The sequence below is a fragment of the Trichomycterus rosablanca genome, chromosome 9 (genome assembly GCF_030014385.1).
Source record: "Trichomycterus rosablanca isolate fTriRos1 chromosome 9, fTriRos1.hap1, whole genome shotgun sequence".
Classification (NCBI taxonomy): domain Eukaryota; kingdom Metazoa; phylum Chordata; class Actinopteri; order Siluriformes; family Trichomycteridae; genus Trichomycterus; species Trichomycterus rosablanca.
The window spans coordinates 24,804,524-24,827,590 of NC_085996.1; the positions used below are offsets into that span (position 1 = coordinate 24,804,524).

Below are 23,067 nucleotides of genomic sequence, written 5' to 3' on the forward strand. Positions count from 1 at the left end.
CCAAAAGTATTTGGACACCTGACCATCAGTTTATTGCACATCTTATTTCAAGACTTTAAAGTATGTCTGTGAAGTTTGTGCCCATTCAGCATTTGTATGACTAGGCACTGATGTTGGTTTATGTTCCAAAGCTGTTCAGTGGGACTGAGGTCAGGTGACTAAAGTTTCTTTAAATCAAGCTTTTCTTCATGTCATTACAGACGTTACTTTGTAAACTGGAGCACAGTGATTCAAGAAATATCCTTCCTAAACTGTTGCTGCATAGTTGGAAGCATATAATTTCCTTTATATAGATAAGGTTCCTTACATTAAATAAGGTGTCCCAATACTTTTATCCACATAGTGTACATGCAATCATTTAAAAAAAGAAACGACTTTTTTAAGGCACCCTTACCTGGTTGCACAACCCTGACAATCTCCAAATGTTTTTGTGTGCTTCTTCACTTCTTTTTTTAAATTTTCTTACACTTGGGAGCACATTTTGCTTCTAAATGCTCTGATAGTCTGCCTGTCTCTATTTCCTCGGCTGCTCCCATTAGGGGTCGCCGACAGATCGTGATCCGCATTTTTGATTTGGCACAGTTTTTACACCGGAAGCCCTTCCTGACACAACCCTTCCTATTTATCCGGGCTTGGGACCGGCACTACAATGCACTGGTTTATGCATCCTAGCGGCTAGGTACCTATAGGACAATTCAGTGTCTCCAATTAGCCTGGCTGCATGTTTTTGAACTGTGGGAGGAAACCAGAGCACTCGGAGGAAACCCACACAGACACAGGGAGAACATGCAAACTCCGCACAGAAAGGACCCAGACCGCCCCACCTGGGGATCGAACCAAGGACCTTCTTGCTGTGAGGCAACAGTGCTACCTACTTAGCCACCGTGCTGCCTATAATGTTCCTATAATACCACCATCTCAGAGTAAGCAAAGCATCCCCACAACAGTATGGATCCTCCACCATGTTTCACTGCAGGTTGAATGCACTTTTCTTTATAGTAGTCATTTCATCATCTACACACATAACACTAGTAGGCAAAGAGCTAGTTTTCAATAGAGTCATTTTCAATAGAAAATTAATTGGTATTTGGCATATATGTTTAAACATATGTTAATACCCCTCCTTAACCTATTACTAACAAATTTTTAAAAAATCAACTATAGAAAAATCTATTATTTACTTTCAACTTTTTGTGCACATTTAGAAATGCCAAGTACTGTTCAAGCATGACTGTGCCCCTTAGCCCAAATTGAGGTTCATAAAATTTGATGTGGACAAACTTAAACAGGCAGCACAGAGCGCTGACCCCAAGCCTAGCACCTTTTAGGAGAAACTGGAATGTTGATGGAAGACCAGACCTACATTGTCCAGGATCAGTGCCCTCACAAATCCTCCTTTAAATGAGTAGGCACAAATTCCAAAAGACTCACGGACACATTTTGTGGAAACCCTTTCAGGACTGAAGAGTGAAAGGGGGGCCTAACTCCATATTTAAAGTTTTGATATAGGAAGTCCAACAAGCTCATGGTCAGGTGACCACAGACTTTTGGCTATAAAGTGTAACACATGGTGGTATGGTTTATCTGAAACATGAATGGTAACAATAAAATGATAATATTGTTTGATCATTTTGTTTACTTTGTCACTCTCTGCTAATTGTGCTTTTATGAAACTGAAATTTGTGCACTTGCAAAATGCAAGTGCTAGCATTGATCATGTTACCTAGCTAGCAGGATATGCTTTCATATATTACACTTTTGCATGATGTAATACATGTTCACATATGAGTTTAGCTTGTTGAGAAATACACTACATTGCCAAAAGTATTCGCTTGTCTGCCTTCACACGCATATGAACTTCAGTGACATCCCATTCTTAATCCATAGGGTTGAAGCTATAACAGCTTCATCTCTTCTGGGAAGGCTTTCCACAAGGTTTAGGAGTGTGTTTATGGGATTTTTTGTTCATTCTTCCACAAGCGCATTTGTGAGGTAAGACACTGATGTTGGACGAGAAGGCCTGGCTCGCAGTCTCCACTCTAATTCATCCCAAAGGTGTTCTATCAGGTTGAGTTCAGGACTCTGTGCAGGCCAGTCAAGTTCTTCCACACCAAACTCGCTTATCCATGTCTTTATGGACCTTGCTTTGTGCACTGGTGTGCAGTCATGTTGGAACAGAAAGGGGCCATCCCCAAACTGTTCCCACAAAGTTGGGAGCATGAAATTGTCCAAAATCTCTTGGTATGCTGAAGAATTAATAGTTCCTTTCACTGGAACTAAAAGGGGCCAAGTCCAACTCCTGAAAAACAACCCCACACCATAATCCCCCCTCCACCAAACTTTACACTTGGCACAATGCAGTCAGACAGGTACCGTTCTCCTGTCAACCGTCAAACCCAGACTCGTCCATCGGATTGCCAGATGGAGAAGCGTGATTCGTCACTCCAGAGAACACGTCTCCACTGCTGTAGAGTCCAGTGGTGGCGTGCTTTACACCACCGCATCCGACGCTTTGCATTGTGCTTGGTTATGTAAGGCTTGGATGCAGCTGCTCGGCCATGAAAACACATTCCATGAAGCTCTCTACACACTGTTCTTGAGCTAATCTGAAGGCAACATGAAGTTTGGGGGTCTGTAGCGATTGACTCTGCAGAAAGTTGGCGACCACTGCGCACTATGCGCATCAGCATCCGCTGACCCCACTCTGTCATTTTATGTGGCCTACCACTTCGTGGCTGAGTTGCTGTCATTTACAATCGCTTCCACTTTGTTATAATACCACTGACAGTTGACTGTGGAATATTTAGCAGCGAGGAAATTTCATGACTGGACTTGTTGCACAGGTGGCATCCTATCACGGTACCACACTGGAATTCACTGAGCTCCTGAGAGCGACCCATTCTTTCACTAATGTTGTAGAAGCAGTCTGCCTGCCTAGGTGCTTGGTTTTATACACCTGTGGCCATGGAAGTGATTGGAACACCTGAATTTAATGATTTGGATGGGTGAGTGAATACTTTTGGCAATACAGTGTACATTACTGTTAAAACCTTTTAGCTATTTGGATAACTTAGCAATTTAGCATGTTTGCATTTTTTAAGTAAAAGCACTTACAAAAATATAATATTTTTTGCTACTTTAACCACATTTGCATTTAAGAAGAGACAAAAGGATTTACTTACTTTCCAAAATAACTACACTTTGCAGATTAATGTTTGATTTTGACATAACTCTCTAGCCCCTAAACCCAAGTTATAATACAGGAAGGAAACAGTAGAAGCACATCGTGTTCTGTGTCACCAACAGAAATCTTAAAGTGTGAGACAGCAACAGAAAGTGCGTATCTGCAGGCTTGTGCTGGCTGATGAGGCCAGGATGAGGGTCTTTGCAGAAATGACGAGGAATGAAACTGCAACTTTGCAGAATTGACTTTTGGTCCAAATAGGGTATTTAAAACCTCATGTAACACTCATGTAGAGACATAGAGGTTACTTTTCTGAATGAAAGTTTAAACTGTTCAGCGTAAAGTGTTGAGATAATTAATACAATATGCACATTTTATGACTAGTAGAAAATAGATCTGGAAAATATGTAAATCAAAAGGTTTTGCATACTTGCCTCCAGCTTTTCCAGTACCAGCCCACTGTTACACCTGCCTACTTACATTTACATTTTCAGCATTTAGCAGACGCTTTAATCCAAAACGACTTACAGTACTGTGACAGTATATGTTCTAAGCAATTGTGGGTTAAGGGCCTTGCTTAAGGGCCCAACAGTGGCAACCTGGCAGTAGTGGGGCTTGAACCAGCAACCTTTGGATTACTAGTCCAGTACCTTAACCACTAGGCCACAACTGTCCTACTTTGTGCTTAAATATTCAGTCTAACTACGTGCACAGTTGAGGTCATAAGTTAACATACATTTGTAGGGGTATATGTTCGGTAAATCATCTTGGGACTTCTACTTTTTCTTTTCTGTCACTAAGTGATAAGAAAACACGTTTAATGTGTTTAATGTGCACTGTGGGTTTTCAGAAAATTGGACCAATATATTTGAAAACATTATGGAAAGGTTAATTCCCTTAAACCTTTATATACACTGATCGGGCATAACATTATGACCACCTTTCTTATATTGTGTTGGTCCCCTTTTGCTGCCAAAATAGCCCTGACCCATCGAGGCATAGACTCCATTAGACCCCTGAAGGTGTGCTGTGGTATCTGGTACCAGGCTGTTAGCAGCAGATCCTTTAACTCCTGTAAGTTGTGAGGTGGGGCCTCTACGGATCGGACTTGTTTGTCCAGCACATCCCACAGATGCTCGATTGGATTGAGATCTGGGGAATCTGGAGGCCAAGGCAACACCTCAAACTCGCTGTTGTGCTCCTAAAACTATTCCTAGTTCTAGGAATTCCTAGTTACTATTCCTAAAGTAACATCCACATGGATGCCAGGTTTGGATTCCAAGGTTTCCCAGCAGAACATTTCCCAAAGCATCACACTGCCTTTGCCAGCTTGCCTTCTTCCCATAGTGCATCCTGGTGCCATGTGTTCCCCAGGTAAAAGACGCACACGCACCCGGCCATCCACGTGATGCAAAATAAAGAAAAAAAGAAGAAGAAAACGTGATTCATAAGACCAGGCCACCTTCTTCCATTGCTCTGTGGTCCAGTTCCGATTCTCATGGCCACTTCCTTCCTTGGACCACTTTTGACAGATACCGACCACTGTAGACTGGAAACACCCCACAAGAGCTGCAGTTTTGGAAATGGTCACATAGCCATCACAATTTGGCCCTTGTCAAACTTGCTCAAATCCTTACGCTTGCCCATTTATCCTGCCTCTAACACATCAACTTTGAGGATAAAATGTTCACTTGCTGCCTAATATATCCCACCCACTAACAGGTGCCGTGAAGAGATAATCAGTGTTATTCACTTCACCTGTCAGTGGTCATAATGTTATGCCTAGTCGGTGTAACTAATAAAAGTAGAATTAAACGATTTCCAATGTTTTCACTGACCAGATTTGTTGTATTTTGTATATATAAATAAATTCAAAATGTGATGCCTGCAACACAAAGACATTGTAATCTTGTAATCACTTGGGAATTAAGAATACTGATTGTTGCAGTTTTTACAATTGAAGTTTGGCCACAAGTTTGATACAAGGTTTCAGCTGCCTATCATGTCACTCTAACATCCAAATATACACATTTACATCAATGCATCCTTCACAAGTCACCCATTCTGTGGTGCACCTCCATTCTAAGACATGTTGCTGCTTGCAGTATTAACGGATAAAGAAAATAATTTTGTATACAGTCTTAGCTGTAGACATTTCTGACCTCAGCACAATTCTACTCTCTTTGGGTGCATCTGATGAGTTGAAGCCCAGAACAACCACCACTCAGTGGTGTTTTAGCATATAATTGATGTATGGCTTTCTCTTTATGTAATAAAGTCTTAGGTTGCATTTCTTGACACAGCGGTAAACTGTGTGAAGTGACCATGTTTTCTGAAGTACTCCCCAGCTCATGTAGCTATATACAGTATATTAGCATAGCAAAAGTCATTCACCTTCGGCAGTGGATTCTGACTTTAACCTTAATTATTTGCAATAACGTGTTGAGAGAAAGCAGCTGCAGTGTGAAAGCCAACAAATGTCAATGAGCTAGAACAAAATTCTGCACGAGAAGAATGGGTGAAGATTCCATCAGAGAGGTGTCAAAAGCTTGTTAGCATTTTCCAAAATCGCTAATTAGAAGTTATCAAGGCAAAAGAATGTTCCACTGAGTACTGAGGCTGGGGTTGAATAATATTGCTCATATTTTCCATTTAAACTTAATATTTTATAACTTAACATATATGTCAATAAGAATTCTACTGAGTGTGCTTGCTATGACAGCACATATACTAAATAATTCTACTGAGTCTACTTCTTGAGACTTCTTGTATATGTTCATTTAATGCTCCAGGTATTTAGTCGCAGAAAACAGATCAGTTCCATAGGGCCATGGCCATCATGACCCTTGCAAGTGTGTGTATGCTTTTAACCTTAAATATAATCTTTATCTCTTGGACATCAAAAAAGCTATATTTTTTATCAGATACTTTTATACACAAGCAGGTTTTAATACCAATAAGCAGCTGCTACATCTGATTCCACTTGCCTAATCAGCTAATCAGTCTTCAGATGACTGATTGGTTTAGTTCTATTAAGGCATTGCTGTATTTTGTGGATTACATTTAGCACCACTACACAAAGAATAAAAAAATGTCACCATTATTTAATGATAAGCCATTCATTCATTCATTCATTTAAAGTTTCAATTTAATTACAATTATAATTACATGGACCTCATGTATAGTCAATATGACCATTTCTTCCTGATATACCGTACATTTCAGACATGGTGCCCATGTGTATATACTTAACACAATGAAATAAATAACACTTTTATAATTTCACCTTCATACATGAGCATATTAGTGTTCAGTGAGCAATAAAATGGTTAATGTATCCAAAATTAAGAAATGTTATGATATGAAACAGAAATGCTGGAAATTTTCAGGCATTTCACTAAATATTTGCTGAGAACTGAACTTATGTTAATGACATTGCTTTTGGTTTCGAGTTTAAATGGCATTATAAGTAATGGAATAAAACTGAAGAAAGAAGTGGGTTACAGGATTGAAGGGTAGCAAAATAACTTGACTTGTAGGTCTTTAGGGAACATTCACTAAAAATAATTGTATGTAGTTCAGAAAGCAGACTGAAAACATTCTATTCTCAACCAGAAGCTACTGCAGATACATTCATCCCACTTCTCCTTCCTTCTAACTAGATTTTAATTTTTATGGCAATTTAAAGAGGCCAAAATAATTACTTTGGTGGTCATTACTGAGCAAGTCTGTTCGGGACACATTGACAAACACCCAATCATCTTTTTGGAGCTGTTGCATAGAGCCAAGGTTACTTCCTGCAATCCACACTTCCTGACTCCCAATCCTGCAAACTCCCTGTCTGTGATCTTTCATAAGTGTTAACGGTTGATTTTCTCGCTTTATGTAGACTATGTGAGACAGAGATTCCCTAAATTTGCAGTCATTAAAAAGGAACTCCACATGTGAGTAGACAAAGTAGAGGCCTGTTTCATTTACTAGTAATCCACCATTGCTGTACAGAATACCGTCTGTGAAGGCACGGCCATGCCTTGACTCCCACTTCAGCGTCTTTAAGCCTTTCTCCTGGCTTTTTCCTAAACAGATAAGAGAAAAAGTAAACATTATTAGAGGGCATTATTAATAAACACAGGTTTGTTTAACCTTACTCATAGGTATCTGTTTTTAAGAGTAGTAGATTTCAAACTTTTGTTGCGCAAGCACTGCTCCATATCTAACACAGTTTCTTATCAGTTAAATCACTTCAAAACTCTAGTTAGTTGTCTTTACCAGTCAGATGTGCAGCCTGTGCATGTTTGTTGTCCTTGATGTCTTCAATTTTGTGCCCTGCAAAAGTCATAAGATAAAGCAAATCATATTAATTGTGTGCTTATTTCATAGATAAGATCCACCAAGTACTTTACTGTACATTATAAATAACTCACCAACGAGCATTTGAGGTGCACTGCTTTCACTTTCTGTGTTTACAGCCTGTGGTGACCAAAATAGAAATTAAGCACTACAGTGATATCACATATGCAGATGATTATTTCACTAACATGTACAGTATGTATGCATATATATTCTTGCATGCATGCAAGCATGGTATAGTTTCAATATGTAGGTTTAAAAAATCATAAAAAAAAGCTATTAAGCTCATGATGCAAGATAAGTTTGACTTCTAAAGAAAGTGATGTTCGCCGTCTAGTTCGATGAAAGGAAATCCTGTACCGCTGGACGGGTGACCACAATTTTATATAACCTCATCTCTTCAGGTCTATGTATGAGCATGTAAATGTCAAATGCAATGAAAGGAAACTCTAAACATAAGACATTTTAGAACCATACAGAATGAAAGAGAGAAAGACAGAATAAGCTATAAGTTGGCACACGAGCAGACATACAAAGCTTGATCAATAGTGGTAGACAGACAGATGCAGATAGATACAGACAGTGAGACAGAAAAACTCAAAAATTTAATACAGACGGTATAAAGGTCACAGACAGATGGATGGACAGACATACATGCCTAAGGAACATCTTCTCGTGCAAAAACATTTATTGCAGATTTTCTTAAATTTGACAAAATATGCTTGGACAAACACACAAAACTAATCTAATACTTAGATATACATACACTATATGGACAAAAATGTGGACACCCCTCCAAATTTATGAGTTAAGTTGTTCTTTTAGTTAAGTTCTTGCCATTGCTAACAGGTTTATAAAATCATTAAAATAAGATATAAATTAAATGCTTTTAACTGGGTTTAACTAACTCGAGAAAGGCCCTTTTTGTTCTACAATATGCATCTGTGCTTGAAGCAAGGTCCATAAAGACTTTGAGCAGTTTGGTATGGAGAAATTCCGGTAGCCCTCACAGAGTCCTGACTTCAGCCCAAGTGAACACCCTTGACTCAATACTGAAACAGTGATTGCAAACCTGGGCTTGCCAATAGAATTGCCCAATAAGCTGATGGATGGGTTTCCATATACTTTTGGTCATGTGTTGTATGTGCCTTGATAGCCATCAGCATGGTTCTGGAACAAGTAATATCTTTGACCAATCCTTTTCGTAAAAGCTTTGAAGTTTAGGCCAGGATTTTGAGAAGGCCAGTCCAAAGACCTAGTTTTTGCCATATTTAGCCATTCTGAAACATTTTTGACCTGATTTGGATCATTGTCCTGATATATAAACCAAATCTTAGTTTCATTAGACCAAAACTCATCTCCATAAAAGTTTTCTTTTTCTTTTTCCAGGTCATTGAAAAACAATTACTTTCATCAACTGTTTTATCTTGGTCAGAGTCTTGGCAGATCTGGTTGGACATGGAACCACTGGGTGCAAAGAAGAAATATCCTGGACTGGGCATCAATCCAGTACAGGGCTTTGGCCATAACCACCTCTATCCAGACAAATCTTCTAAAACTCGGATAGGAGACTACTGTTCCATGTGCATTGTACTTTGGACAGTTCTTTGTTTTCTTGGGCCATGGCATTCCATAGAAATGGCTGCAAGTGGAATTCTTGACTTTAAGTGTATAATCTGCTTTCTGGAGTCTCTACAGTGATTTCTGGCCTTTCCAATTGTAATGTTTGTTGCTAATGGATATCCATATGGGCATACCTCATCATACTCATTAGGAATTAAATAACAGAACTTTCTACACCACCAGATGATTCATCTTAGTTGCTGCATATATATTTTGACCACATTCTGACATATTCTATTAAAAGAACACAATTAAACCTTAAAAATAAATTTTTGTGCAAGGTAGCATCAACACCATTTCCATACTGACATAAAATACCAGTGACATACCATGAAGTTCATGTAACTTTTGGTATCAATTTTGGAAAAATAGGTAGACATATAAGTAGGGCTCACCCGTTTAAGCTGCATTAGCTCTTTCTGCAGAGTCATGATTTGGTAGGCTCCAAGTCCCAGTGCAGCAAACACCGTGAGCAGGACCATAACCAGCAGAGTTCCTGCAGCAGAGCTCATGCCTCCACAACTCCTTCTCTTGGCTTGAACTCTGGCAGGAGGAAATGACCAGCAGGGCACCGGGGGCAGCTCAGATCTTGCAGCATGAGTCCTGTGATGTTGCTGGTATGAAAGACATCCTGAAGCATCCACAGTGAACACTGGAGGGTAAGGGTTCCTATTATTACTGTGCATATCTGCAGCTCTCAGTCCGTTTAACTGGTGTGATAGTGTACAGCACCTCAGCTTTTTTTTTTTAAGAGCGACTTCTTATGTGGTCGCCACTTTGTGCACCTTCCTCCCACGTTCTTCTACTTGTCACTCTGTCCTCTCTGCCTTTCTCTTTGAAGAACTCATGCCCTGCCCATCACATTTTGCATGGTTGTGACATCATGGGCAAAAGAGAAGCATTTCCTGTGACTACTTTTCAAATACATTATTATCAGTCAAATCAGATAGTTATCACAATTTGAATAAATCTGATGCATGAGCATGTTCTGATTCCCCTTTTTACATTTTAAGTATAGAAATGTCTAATCTGTAATAATCTGTTATATACTTTCACACGTCTAAATACAGTAACCTGCAATAAAGTGTCAACAGAGTATATACAGTATATTTATACTTTATTGGTCAATTTGATATAAAGTAATTTAAATTGACCTAAAATAAAAATCCACAGCATGTGGGTCAAACAGCATCCTCTCAGACATGAGCCCTGAGCAACACTTTGTGGCATCATTCTAGTCAAAATAGAGCATTTATTGCCTTCTGTCCTTCTCTTTGAAGAGCTTATGCCTTGCCTGTCAAATGCTACATAAAGTTGTGATATAATGGCCAGAAAAAGCCACCACATGGATTCTATACTTTTGCTATTTTATACACTGGCTACACCTGCATACACATCCTGTCAGACAGGTATGATTAGAAAGTTCTTAGATATTAATGCATCACCGAAAGTAACACTATGTGCTGCCATTCAAGTAAATATCGAGGTTCGTTGTATATGTAAACAGTGATGCGGCAGAATGAAGAAGTTTCAGTAACCCTATCAAACAACCACGAAGGAACAGAAGCTTCCACATGAAACATGCTGTGCGTGTGTGTGCGTGAGCTTGCAGTCTTGCAGCCTCAGAGGTCTGCATGAGAATCGAGGGATGTAGGTTAGTGGTGTGGTTTAAACCAGATGACGAGCAGCTTCATTCTAACCTGTACCCTTTTTACTGCATATCCTCCATATACACATACACACACACACAGGCGATACACGTTTACTGGAACTGGTCTGCTTTCTCAAGAGCAGGAGGGTACTTGTGGTTGCTAGTTTGTCTCTTTTTTGACCTTTTATATTTTAACATGCTCAACAGTCCTTAACAAAATTAGAAAATTACCTCTTTTCTGTATTCAGAGAAGTTATTTCTCTTTAAAGCATTCAGATTTCCTATGGTTGGAAACAAATGCAGACTGTTTTGTTTAGTCTCTATTAGTATCTGTCTATACCAATACCAATATCCACATGAATTCTACACCTTTATAGGAATACCAAAAAAAGTATTAGATCATCTACAAGTGCAAGGAAAATGTGGGACCTTTAAAATCATCTGGATTTTTGCATGAATTACTATTTTAGCAAGGCTGATCCCGCATTATTAGGAAATTATTATTTTATTTTTACAACCCCAAATCAGAAAATGTTAGGACAGTATAGAAAATGCAAATAAAAATGCAGTGTTCCTTACATTTACTTTGACTTTTATTTTATTGCAAACAGTTTGAACCCAAGATATTTAATGTTTTGTCATTTCATTTGTTAATAAACCTCCATTCCTGCATTTCAGGCCTGCAACACATTCCAAAAAAAAGTTGGGACGGTGGCACTTTAGGGCTAGTAACGAGGTGAAAAAACTAAATAATGATGTGATTCCAAACAGTCTTTGATGAGCAAAGATGGCCAGAGAATCTCCAGTTGGTCAAGAAATGCATGAGAAAATTATTGAAATTAAAAACAATGTACCTCAAAGAAAGATTGGAAGAGATTTGCATATTTCTCCCTCTACAGTGCATAATATCATTAAACCATTCAAGGAATCGGGAGGAATTTCAGTGCGTAAAAAGGCCAAGGGCGCAAGCTTAAGCTGAACGCCCGTGATCTTCCATCCCTCAGACGATGCTGCATCAAGAACCGCCACTCAACAATAGCTGATATAACCACATGGGTGAGGGATTACTTTGGCAAACCTTTGTCAGGCACTACAATACAGAGTTACATGCACAAATGCCACTTAAAACTTTACTGTGCGTGTTTGCAGAAAGAATGGGACAAAATAAAAGCTGAAACACTAAATCACTTGGTATTCTCGATGCCAAAACATCTTTTAAGTGTGGTGAAAAAGAATGGCAACATTACAAAGTGGTAAATGCTTTACTGTCCCAACTTTTTTTGGAATGTGTTGCAAGCCTGGATGGATGTTTATTATTAAATGAAATGAAGTTGACCAGACAAAACATGAAATATCTCAGGTTCATCCTGTCTGCAATTAAATATAAGGCAAAGTTAATGTAAGAAACTCTGTGTTATTTAATATTTGCATTTTCCATGCTGTCCCAACTTTTTCTGATTTGGGGTTGTTACAAAAACACATGCCACATTTTTGGCACCCCTGTATTAAATACTTTGTACAATCTCACGTTTATGACAAAACAGCACTAAAACACCTTAAAACTTTGGAGAAGAAATGGCACGGAATTTGAGACATTACTCCTTACAGAATCTCTCCAGAGTCCTAGGTCCTCTCCCGAGGGCACTCACCCCACGTTTTATCTTTTTTAAATGCATTTTCCTCCCAATATAGCGCAGTCAGTTTGTCTTCCGCTGCTGAGGGATACCCGAGGAAAGCACGTCCGAGGAGTGCATGTCGCTGCCCACGCCTTTTCCGACACAGCCCTCCTCTTCTCGCCCCTGCATTCTGCACAGGCGTCTCTTCCGCCAATCAGGGTCCTTACATAGCGTATGAAGATCCCACCCACACATAGTCCATTTGTCCCGCCCTAGCAGGTACGGTGGCCAATTAGTATCTGCTGCAGGCACTGCCAATTATGCCCGCCAGACGGCGCCCAGCTGACCGGTGGCAACGCAGAGTTTCGAACCGAGGAGTTCAGAATCTTGGCGCTGGTGTGCTAGCGGAAGATCCCGCTGCGCCACCTGGGCACTACCCCACATGTTTTCTATGGGTTTTAATTGATTTTGCATTTGTTAAACCATTTTCGTGTTGATGCAAGCATGTTTTGGATTATTGTCCTGCTGAAATGATGACCAGCAGGAGGGATGTTTAATTGTTTTGGCAGACAGATTTTGATTTCAAATGCCTGGTATTTGAATAGAGCCTATTATGTCATTGACATTTTCAGCATTTAGCAGACTTACAGTACTACAGTCTGAGCAATTGAGGGTTAAGGGCCTTGCTCAAGGACCCAACAGCAGCAACCTGGCAGTGGTGGGGCTTGAACCAGCGACCTTCTGGTTACTAGTCCAGTACCCTAACCATTAGGCGGTTTGCCTATGTCATGCACCCTAACAAGGTGTCCGTAGCCTTTGGAGGTCAAACAGCCCCACATCATCACAGACCTTTCTTCATACTTAAGAACGGAAGTCATGGCGCCCAGGTGATGCAGCTGGATATTCCGATAGCACTCCAGCGCTGAGATTCTGAACACCTTGGTTTAAAACTTGGGGTTGCCACCGGTCGGCTGTTTTAAACCAAGGTGTTCAGAATCTCGGCGCTGGAGTGCTATCGGAATATCCAGCTGCACCACCTGGGCGCCATGACTTCCGTTCTTAAGTATGAAGAAAGGTCTGTGATAATTGGCAGTGCCAGCAGCAGACAGGGTTCTGCTAGAGTGGGATGACCGGACTATGTGGGTGGGGTCTTCAAACGCTGTTTAAGGACCCTGATTGGCAGATAGAGAGGCGCCTGTGCAGAGTGCATGGGTGAAAAAAAGTTCTGCTAAGGACTGTGTGCGGGTTGGCGTAGGCGTGAGCAGCAGTATACCCTCCTCGACTGCATTCAGGGATCCCCCAGCAGCGGAAGACAAATTCACTACGCTAAATTGGAAGAAAATGGGAGAAAATGCATAAATAAAATAGAAAAAAAAAAAGACTGGGTGTCACGTTCAGGTTTGTGGTTAGATGACAGGAAATGCTTATAAGTGGAAAGCTTTCTAAATAGTCTGTTGGCATAATGGTAGCTTTGAAGACTTGGTGACCCCAAATTGCTGTTTTTTTTCTTTCTGTAACCTGTTCTTAGGATGAATTAACTTCAATTAAAGTTTGGATTTGTCTCATTTTTGTGGGACATTAAGCTAATTCACTAAAAGAGGTACATTTCCTATCACACAATTTTTCTCGTGTTTACCAGGAGTGTTAATAATTGTTACAAGGACTGTGTGTTCTGCACTTACTTCCATTTCCAAGCTTCAAAAAACATGAGGAAGGTAAAGAAGGAGTGCATTCATCAAGGTGTGCGTTAATGTGTGTGTAGTCCTCTGTGAGGGATAGGCATTCTACACAAGGTGTATTTCCACTCTGCATCCAATGTTATCAGGTGGCCAATGCTGGGCCCCCAGTGACCTCAAATAAGATAACATGATGACTAAAGATAAACAAATCTATTATTTTTTTCTTGCATGGGTAATAATTCTATTATTAATATTGCATCTTTGCCAACAGATGAAATAATAAAAATACAATAAAAGATTGCCAAACAGTTCCAGATTTAATTTGTCAAGAAACTCTGCAAACCTATCCAATGTTTTTTTTTTTTTGCCATTTTCCAGACAACCCTTCTTGTGCTTCTCAGTCATGAGTGGCATGTGTTGAGGAGTCTGACCTTGAAGTACTTGGTTGTTAAGTAATCTTATTGTTGGCATTGACACATTTGTCCCAGTTTTCATCAGGTCACCATATTTTTTACTTAGTAGCCTGAGGGTCTTTCTTCATTGTCTTGGTGAGATTGGGTAAAATTGGCAGCCGTTTATGATGCTGCGCCCTCAGTTTGAAACTTATAGGCAAAACTTGCAATGGTGCCTCTAGGAATGTTCAAGGTTCTGGAAATCTTCTTATACCAACTGTGACAGCTTCTTAGTTTTCACTATAGTTGCAACATACCTTAACCAGTTGAACCTCTGGGTGGTGTTTATATAACACCTTAAAGATAAAGCAAATTAAGGGTAGTTATTGAATGTCCAAAGGTTTAATCATGTTGTGACCAAACTTTAGGTCATATAGACTAACAGTAGGTTTTACTATCCATATTATGTAGGGGCTCATGTACCAATATTAATAAAATTAGCTTACATTCATGATAGAACAGATAGTTACTGGTAACACAAGATTCATCAGTTCAAGTTTTATGTCAGACACAGTCATGGACAATTTTCAGCTTCCAGACAAAATGAGGTATGCAAAGAAAATGAATTAATTGTACTGTATAGACACCAATCAGCCATAACATTAAAACCACCTCCTTGTTTTTACACTCACTGTCCATTTTATCAGCTCCACTTACCATACAGAAAATTACTGACTGTATGTAGTCCATCTGTTTCTCTGCATGCTTTGTTAGCTGGCTTTCACCCTGTTCTTCAATGGTCAGGACCCCCACAGGACCACTACAGAGCAGGTATTATTTGGGTGGTGGGTCATTCTCAGCACTGCAGTGACACTGACATGGTGGTGGTGTGTTAGTGTGTGTTGTGCTGGTATGAGTGGATCAGACACAGCAGCACTGCTGGAGTTTTTAAACACCTTACAGTCACTGCTGGACTGAGAATAGTCCACCAACCAAAAATATATCCAGCCAACATCGCCCCGTGGGCAGCGTTCTGTGAACACTGATGAAGGTCTAGAAGATGACCAACTCAAACAGCAGCAATAGATGAGCGATCGTCTCTGACTTTACATCTACAAGGCGGACCAACTAGGTAGGAGTGTCTAATAGAGTGAACAGTGAGTGGAAACGGTATTAAAAACTCCAGCAGCGCTGCTGTGTCTGATCCACTCATACCAGCACAACACACACTAACACACCACCACCATGTCAGTGTCACTGCAGTGCTGAGAATGATCCACCACCCAAATAATACCTACTCTGTGGTGATCCTGTGGGGGTGAAACAGGGTGAAAGCAGGTTAAAAAAGTACGTAGAGTAACAGAAGGACTACAGTCAGTAATTGTAGAACTACAAAGTGCTCCTATATGGTAAGTGGAGATGATAAAATGGTGAGTGTAGAAACAAGGAGGTGGTTTTAATGTTATGGCTGATCAGTGTAGACTTCAGGATGTCTCAGCAAGCAGCACTGTTACCTCATAGCAAGAAGGTACTGGGTTTGATTCCCAGGTGGAGCAGTCTGGGTCCTTTTGTTTCGAGTTTTCATGTTCTCCCCGTGTCTGTGTGGGTTTTCTCCCGGTGCTCCAGTTTCCTCCCACAGTCTAAAAACATGCAGTCAGGTTAAGTGGAGCTGCTAAAAATTGCCCTTTGGTGTAGATATGTGTGTTTGCCATATGACAGACAGGCGACCTGTGTGGGTGGTGTTTCCTACCTTTCGCCCAGTAAACTGTACTCACCGTGACACTAATAAAAAAAGGAGCAGTGGTAAAACAGACAATGAATAAATGGATGTGCTATATACATGTATATTAAGGCAAACCTTTTGGGTTTGGGTTTGCATTGCTTAAATATTAAATTAAGTTCAATGTATCAACAATGTATCAAAAATCGTAACAGACTACATTTTGTAGAACACCGATACTATAGCATTATGAGATCAAACTTCTAGAAGCATGATGTAATGCACAGATGATGCATTGTTACAGGTAATCTTAGAAAAAATTTCAATTCTTCCATTACAGGTAAGGGAAACCCTGAACCTCTGAGCGCATGCAACTAAAGCTGCACCATTAGCAAAGGCTTCATTTCCCCGAAATGCTGCACAATAAGCAATTCTCATTGCTGAAAAATGAAGGGGGGGCCTTTTGGGGTCGGCGTGGGATGCTTCGCCGCGACCAGACTACAGGAGCAACTATGATTTACACATGAAAAGCGTGAGTTTCTTTCTCTCTGAGTCAGCATCTCTGTGCTTCATGATAAACCAGCAAGTACCAACTGCAAATGTGGTTCAGTAGCTCTGCTTGTGAGATCATCAGGTAATCTCTCCACATACTGACTGATCTTTACTGTCTGTGTAAAACTGCTGAATAGTGGTAACACCACCCACTCAGGTAAACCACATCATTTAATAATTTTGATGATTTGTTTCAGAAACATCATTAATACTCACTTAAAAGTAGGGCTGTGCGATATGACTAAAAAACTCATATCTCGATATGCTTTTGAGAAGTGGTGATATACGATACGATATAATGTAAACTTAAAGTACAGTGGCAGACCACTGCTCGTATTTTAGCTTATTTGGTTTACAAGTTATCTTAAAAACACAAAACATTGTAGTTATTATCAATTCTGACAATTAGTGTTTATATTTTGTATTTTTACATGGCTGTATTTGTCAATTCATATTGACAAGATTTATATAAAACAAACCAGCAGAATCTCACATTTATGCTTCATTTTGCTTCAAATAAATGAGCATCTAAAAAAATTCCAAAAAAGTGTAATATTTGATAATGCTTTGCTATCACTTCAAAATGAAAGCGCACGGTAAACAGCAGCACCGCGACCCAGATCAACCACACAGCAGCATAAAATCATAACCGCCACCTTATATGTTTCCAGAATATTTCCAGAATATATAAATCCATTTCCAACTGTTTATCCTCCTATACAGTAAAAAGCTGAAACTGGTCATTCGTTCACTAAACTATCACAACCAATCAAGAGAGAGATTGAAATTCCACCCAAAATCTGAATTATTGGTTTATACAACTGTTTTTCAAGGCTTGCACCATGAATAAATCATTTGTGTGAGCAAAACGAATGAATCTTTACCATAGAGCACAGCTCCCTGATTTGATTCCAATAAATAATTTGTTTGAAAAGAGTCATTTCTGACTCTTTACTCAGTGATTCATTTTGCATGTGTGTGCACGTGCACATGCCCACCCACTCATGCGCTAGAGAAAGCGTTATGCGCAGCGCTTGTGCTCTGTTTTAAATGTTCTCAAAAGGTAACCTGTGTATCCTAGGCATACTCGATATATGGAATATGGCCATTTTTAACATCGTGTAAAAAGTAATATCGAATATATCGATATTCGCGATATACCGCCCAGCCCTACTTAAAAGGTAACAATTGTTTTTGTAGATAATCAGATTTTTTTTGGTTTAAAGAGAAAAAGAACCATCCTAACTGTTACAAATGCAAAGTTTAAAGGTCAGTAATGGTATGGGGGTGTGTTGACATCAACAGAATTGTTAAATCACACATCTCTAAAGTAGGGCTGCCACTAACGACTATTTTTCTATCGATTACTCTATAGACTATTTTATCGATTAGTCGATAATCTAAACGATAAATTTTCCTTCAAAAATGAAATTTAGAATCTCATTTAAGCTTCTTTTATTTTAATAACAAACTGTATGGCATAATAATATGGCACAAAACTAAATGTAAACAGGGTTTATGTCCATATTATCAAATTCTCAAGTGCTCCATATTAAACAAAAAGCATAATGTGATTATGGCATTCCGTACACAAAGCAAAGTGCTTAAACTTATAAATTTTAGCAGAAATAAAAGTTAGAGGTAGCCACGTCACATTAAGTCCAACGTACAGTAACGACAGAATGAGCCCAGATTCTAGTCTACACATTCACTCAAAAATTACTTCACATTCTAAGCGATGTAAACAAAGTGGTAAGTGTTTCACATGAGAAGCTTTCTGCGCTTTGAGCGCCACGGCAACCGCAAAAAATCCCGAGCCCAACGGAGCAAAGTGCTTGGCGGTCTAACTGAACTTGCTAAGAAATACGGTATTCCAAAATCACTGCGACTAAGCCTAATGAAACAATATATAAGTAAGTTTTGCCGCATCTCATGCACCCTAACTGAACTCACTAAGGAATATGGTATTCCATGACCTCCGTGATTAAGAAGCGTAATGAAACAATATAGACGTGCAACATCACGCTAGTGCTGCTGTGGTACCATCAAAGCTTTGCAGTGTACAAACCACCTTTTAGTTTTGTGCCAGTTTTAAGTGTTCCCAAACTTTCAATGATTTGGCTGCATTAAAGGAGAGTACAGGTGCTTGACTGGCCTGCCTGCAGTGCAGACCCGTTTACTATTAAAAACATGGTGCATATCTACTTATTCATCTACAACTACTGGTGTCCTCAGTTAGCACACAATTACAGAATGTTGCTAAAAAGAAGGTTATGTGACAGTTTTGCTTGCCCCTTTTCCAACTTTTTGGTCTTGTAGTCATCAATTTAGAATCTCTTCTACTTATCTACTTATATATGAAGTTATGGCCCCCGTCTTTGCAGCTACAACAGCTTCCACTCTTCTGGTAATAATTTCTATATTATTTTGGAGTGTGTGTCAGAATTTTGCCCATTTATCCAGAAAATTATTAACAATCTCAGCTCTGTTTCATCCCAAAAGTATTTTATAGGGCTGAGGTCAGGGCTTTCTGCAGGTATGTTCATTCACACCAAACTTACCCAGCCATGTCCTTATAGACTTTGCCTTTTGCACAGGGGTAGTCAAGCTGGAACAGAAAAGGGCCTTCCCGAAACTGTTCCCACACCACAAAGTTAGAAGCATTCCACTGGCCAAAATGTCTTGCTATGCTGAAGCATTAAGATTTCCCTTAACTGGACTAAAGGGATAGGCCAAGTCCTAAAAAACAACCCCTTCGCACTATCCCGCCTCCATCAATCTTTACAGATGGCACAATGCAGTCAGGCAGGTAACATTCTCCAGACCCACTCATCCATCATACAGACAGAAAGACAAGTGTGATTCGCCACTCCACATAACCCATTTCCACTACTATAGAGTCCAGTGGTGGCATGCTTTACATCATCCAGAGCTTGGAATTGTGCTTGATGTTGAGGCTTGCATGCAGCTGCTTGGCAATGGAAAACCCATGCCATGAAGCTTCCAGCACACAGTTTTTGTGCTGATATTAATGCCAGATAAGGCTTGCAGTTTGAGTCAGCAGAGCTTTGGCAACTTATAGGAACTACACGTCTCAGCATTCAACGACCCCGCTGTGAAACTTTATGTGGTATGCCACTTCGTGGCTGAGTTGCTGTGGTTCCCAAACGCTTCCACTTTTTAACACCACTCACAGCTGATCGTGGACTATCTAGGAGGGAAGAAATCTCACCAGCTGACTTGATGCAACTGTGGCATGCTGTTACTGTACCACACTCGACTCTTTCACAAATGCTTGTAAAGGCATACTGCATGACTAGGTGCTTGATTTATACACCTGTTGTGATGGGACTAAATGGAAATACCCGATTTCAGTGATTAAGAGGTGTGTCCCAAAACCATTGTCCATAAAGTGTGTGTGTAAAGCTTAAAGTCACCATTTAAACTAAAAGCAAGATACACTGTATTGCCAAAAGTATTCATTCACCCATCCAAATCATTGAATTCAGGTGTTCCAGTCACTTCCATGGCCACAGGTGTATAAAACCAAGCACCTAGGCATGCAGACTGCTTCTACAAACATTAGTGAAAGAATGGGTCGCTCTCAGGAGCTCAGTGAATTCCAGCGTGGTACCATGATAGGATGCCACCTGTGCAACATTTAACATGCAATATTCCACAGCCAACTGTCAGTGGTATTATAACAAAGTGGAAGCGATTGTGAACGACAGCCACAAAGTGGTAGGCCACGTAAAATGACAGAGTGGGGTCAGCGGATGCTGAGGCGCATAGTGCGCAGAGGTCGCCAACTTTCTGCAGAGTCAATCGCTACAGACCTCCAAACTTTATGTGGCCTTCAGATTAGCTGAAGAACAGTGCGCAGAGAGCTTTATGGAATAGGTTTCCATGGCCAAGCAGCTGCATCCAAGCCTTACATCACCAAGCACAATGCAAAGCGTCGGATTCAGTGGTGTAAAGCACGCCGCCACTGGACTCTAGAGCAGTGGAGACATGTTCTCTGGAGTGACGAATCACGCTTCTCTGTCTGGCAATCCGATGGACGAGTCTGGGTTTGGCGGTTAACAGGAGAATGGTACTTGTCTGACTGCATTGTGCCAAGTGTAAAGTTTGGTGGAGGGGGGATTATGGTGTGGGGTTGTTTTTCAGGAGTTGGGCTCCGTGCCTTAGTTCCAGTGAAAGGAACTCAATGCTTCAGCATACCAAGAGATTTCGGACAACTTCATGCTCCCAACTTAATGGGAACAGTTTGGGGATGGCCCCTTTCATCATGTTCCAACATGACTGCACACCAGTGCACAAAGCAAGGTCCATAAAGACATGGATGAGCGAGTTTGGTGTGGAAAAACTTGACTGGCCTGCACAGAGTCCTGAACTCAACCTGATAGAACACCTTTGGGATGAATTAGAGTGGAGACTGCGAGCCAGGCCTACTCATCCAACATCAGCGTCTGACCTCACAAATGCGCTTCTGGAAGAATGGTCAAACATTCCCATAAACACACTACTAAACCTTGTGGAAAGCCTTCCCAGAAGAGTTGAAGCTGTTATAGCTGCAAAGAGTGGACTGACATCATATTAAACCCTATGGATTAAGAATGGGATGTCACTCAAGTTCATATGCGTGTGAGGGCAGACGAGCAAATCCTTTTGGCAATAATGTATGTTATAAATTAAATACAAAGCGCATTAAAATATATAAAATATCTATATTTGGAAAATGTCTACATAAACAATCGAATGCAATTAAAAAAAAAAATCACAACACCTACAGTGTATCACAAAAGTGAGTACACCCCTCACATTTCTGCAAATATTTCATTATATCTTTTCATGGGACAACACTATAGACATGAAACTTGGATATAACTTAGAGTAGTCAGTGTACAACTTGTATAGCAGTGTAGATTTACTGTCTTCTGAAAATAACTCAACACACAGCCATTAATGTCTAAATAGCTGGCAACATAAGTGAGTACACCCCACAGTGAACATGTCCAAATTGTGCCCAAATGTGCCGTTGTCCCTCCCTGGTGTCATGTGTCAAGGTCCCAGGTGTAAATGGGGAGCAGGGCTGTTAAATTTGGTGTTTTGGGTACAATTCTCTCATACTGGCCACTGGATATTCAACATGGCACCTCATGGCAAAGAACTCTCTGAGGATGTGAGAAATAGAATTGTTGCTCTCCACAAAGATGGCCTGGGCTATAAGAAGATTGCTAACACCCTGAAACTGAGCTACAGCATGGTGGCCAAGGTCATACAGCGGTTTTACAGGACAGGTTCCACTCGGAACAGGCTTCACCAGGGTCGACCAAAGAAGTTGAGTCCACGTGTTCGGCGTCATATCCAGAGGTTGGCTTTAAAAAATAGACACATGAGTGCTGCCAGCATTGCTGCAGAGGTTGAAGACGTGGGAGGTCAGCCTGTCAGTGCTCAGACCATACGCCGCACACTGCATCAACTCGGTCTGCATGGTCGTCCTCCCAGAAGGAAGCTGACGCACAAGAAAGCCAGCAAACAGTTTGCTGAAGACAAGCAGTCCAAGAACATGGATTACTGGAATGCCCTGTGGTCTGACGAGACCAAGATAAACTTGTTTGGCTCAGATGGTGTCCAGCATGTGTGGCGGCGCCCTGGTGAGAAGTACCAAGACAACTGTATCTTGCCTACAGTCAAGCATGGTGGTGGTAGCATCATGGTCTTGGGCTGCATGAGTGTTGCTGGCACTGGGGAGCTGCAGTTCATTGAGGGAAACATGAATTCCAACATGTACTGTGACATTCTGAAACAGAGCATGATCCCCTCCCTTCGAAAACTGGGCCTCATGGCAGTTTTCCAACAGGAAAATGACCCCAAACACAACCTCCAAGATGACAACTGCCTTGCTGAGGAAGCTGAAGGTAAAGGTGATGGACTAAACCCAATTGAGCACCTGTGGCGCATCCTCAAGTGGAAGGTGGAGGAGTTCAAGGTGTCTAACATCCACCAGCTCTGTGATGTCATCATGGAGGAGTGGAAGAGGATTCCAGTAGCAACCTGTGCAGCTCTGGTGAATTCCATGCCCAGGAGGGTTAAGGCAGTGCTGGATAATAATGGTGGTCACACAAAATATTGACACTTTGGGCACAATTTGGACATGTTCACTGTGGGGTGTACTCACTTATGTTGCCAGCCATTTAGACATTAATGGCTGTGTGTTGAGTTATTTTCAGAAGACAGTAAATCTACACTGCTATACAAGCTGTACACTGACTACTCTAAGTTATATCCAAGTTTTAT

At 40.6% G+C, this 23,067-nt stretch overlaps 1 protein-coding gene across 1 annotated transcript; it reads right to left on the minus strand.

Annotated features, from left to right (window-relative positions):
* Positions 1-6,715: 6,715 nt before the first annotated feature.
* Positions 6,716-9,922, minus strand: faslg (Fas ligand (TNF superfamily, member 6)). Its single transcript, XM_063001285.1, has 4 exons — positions 9,553-9,922; positions 7,609-7,654; positions 7,454-7,510; positions 6,716-7,260 (listed from the first exon to the last, which is right to left on the minus strand). Exons 1-4 carry the CDS (start codon positions 9,841-9,843, stop codon positions 6,857-6,859), a joined length of 798 nt encoding a protein of 265 aa, XP_062857355.1. The 5' UTR covers positions 9,844-9,922; the 3' UTR covers positions 6,716-6,856.
* Between the last annotated feature and the right edge of the window lie 13,145 nt (positions 9,923-23,067).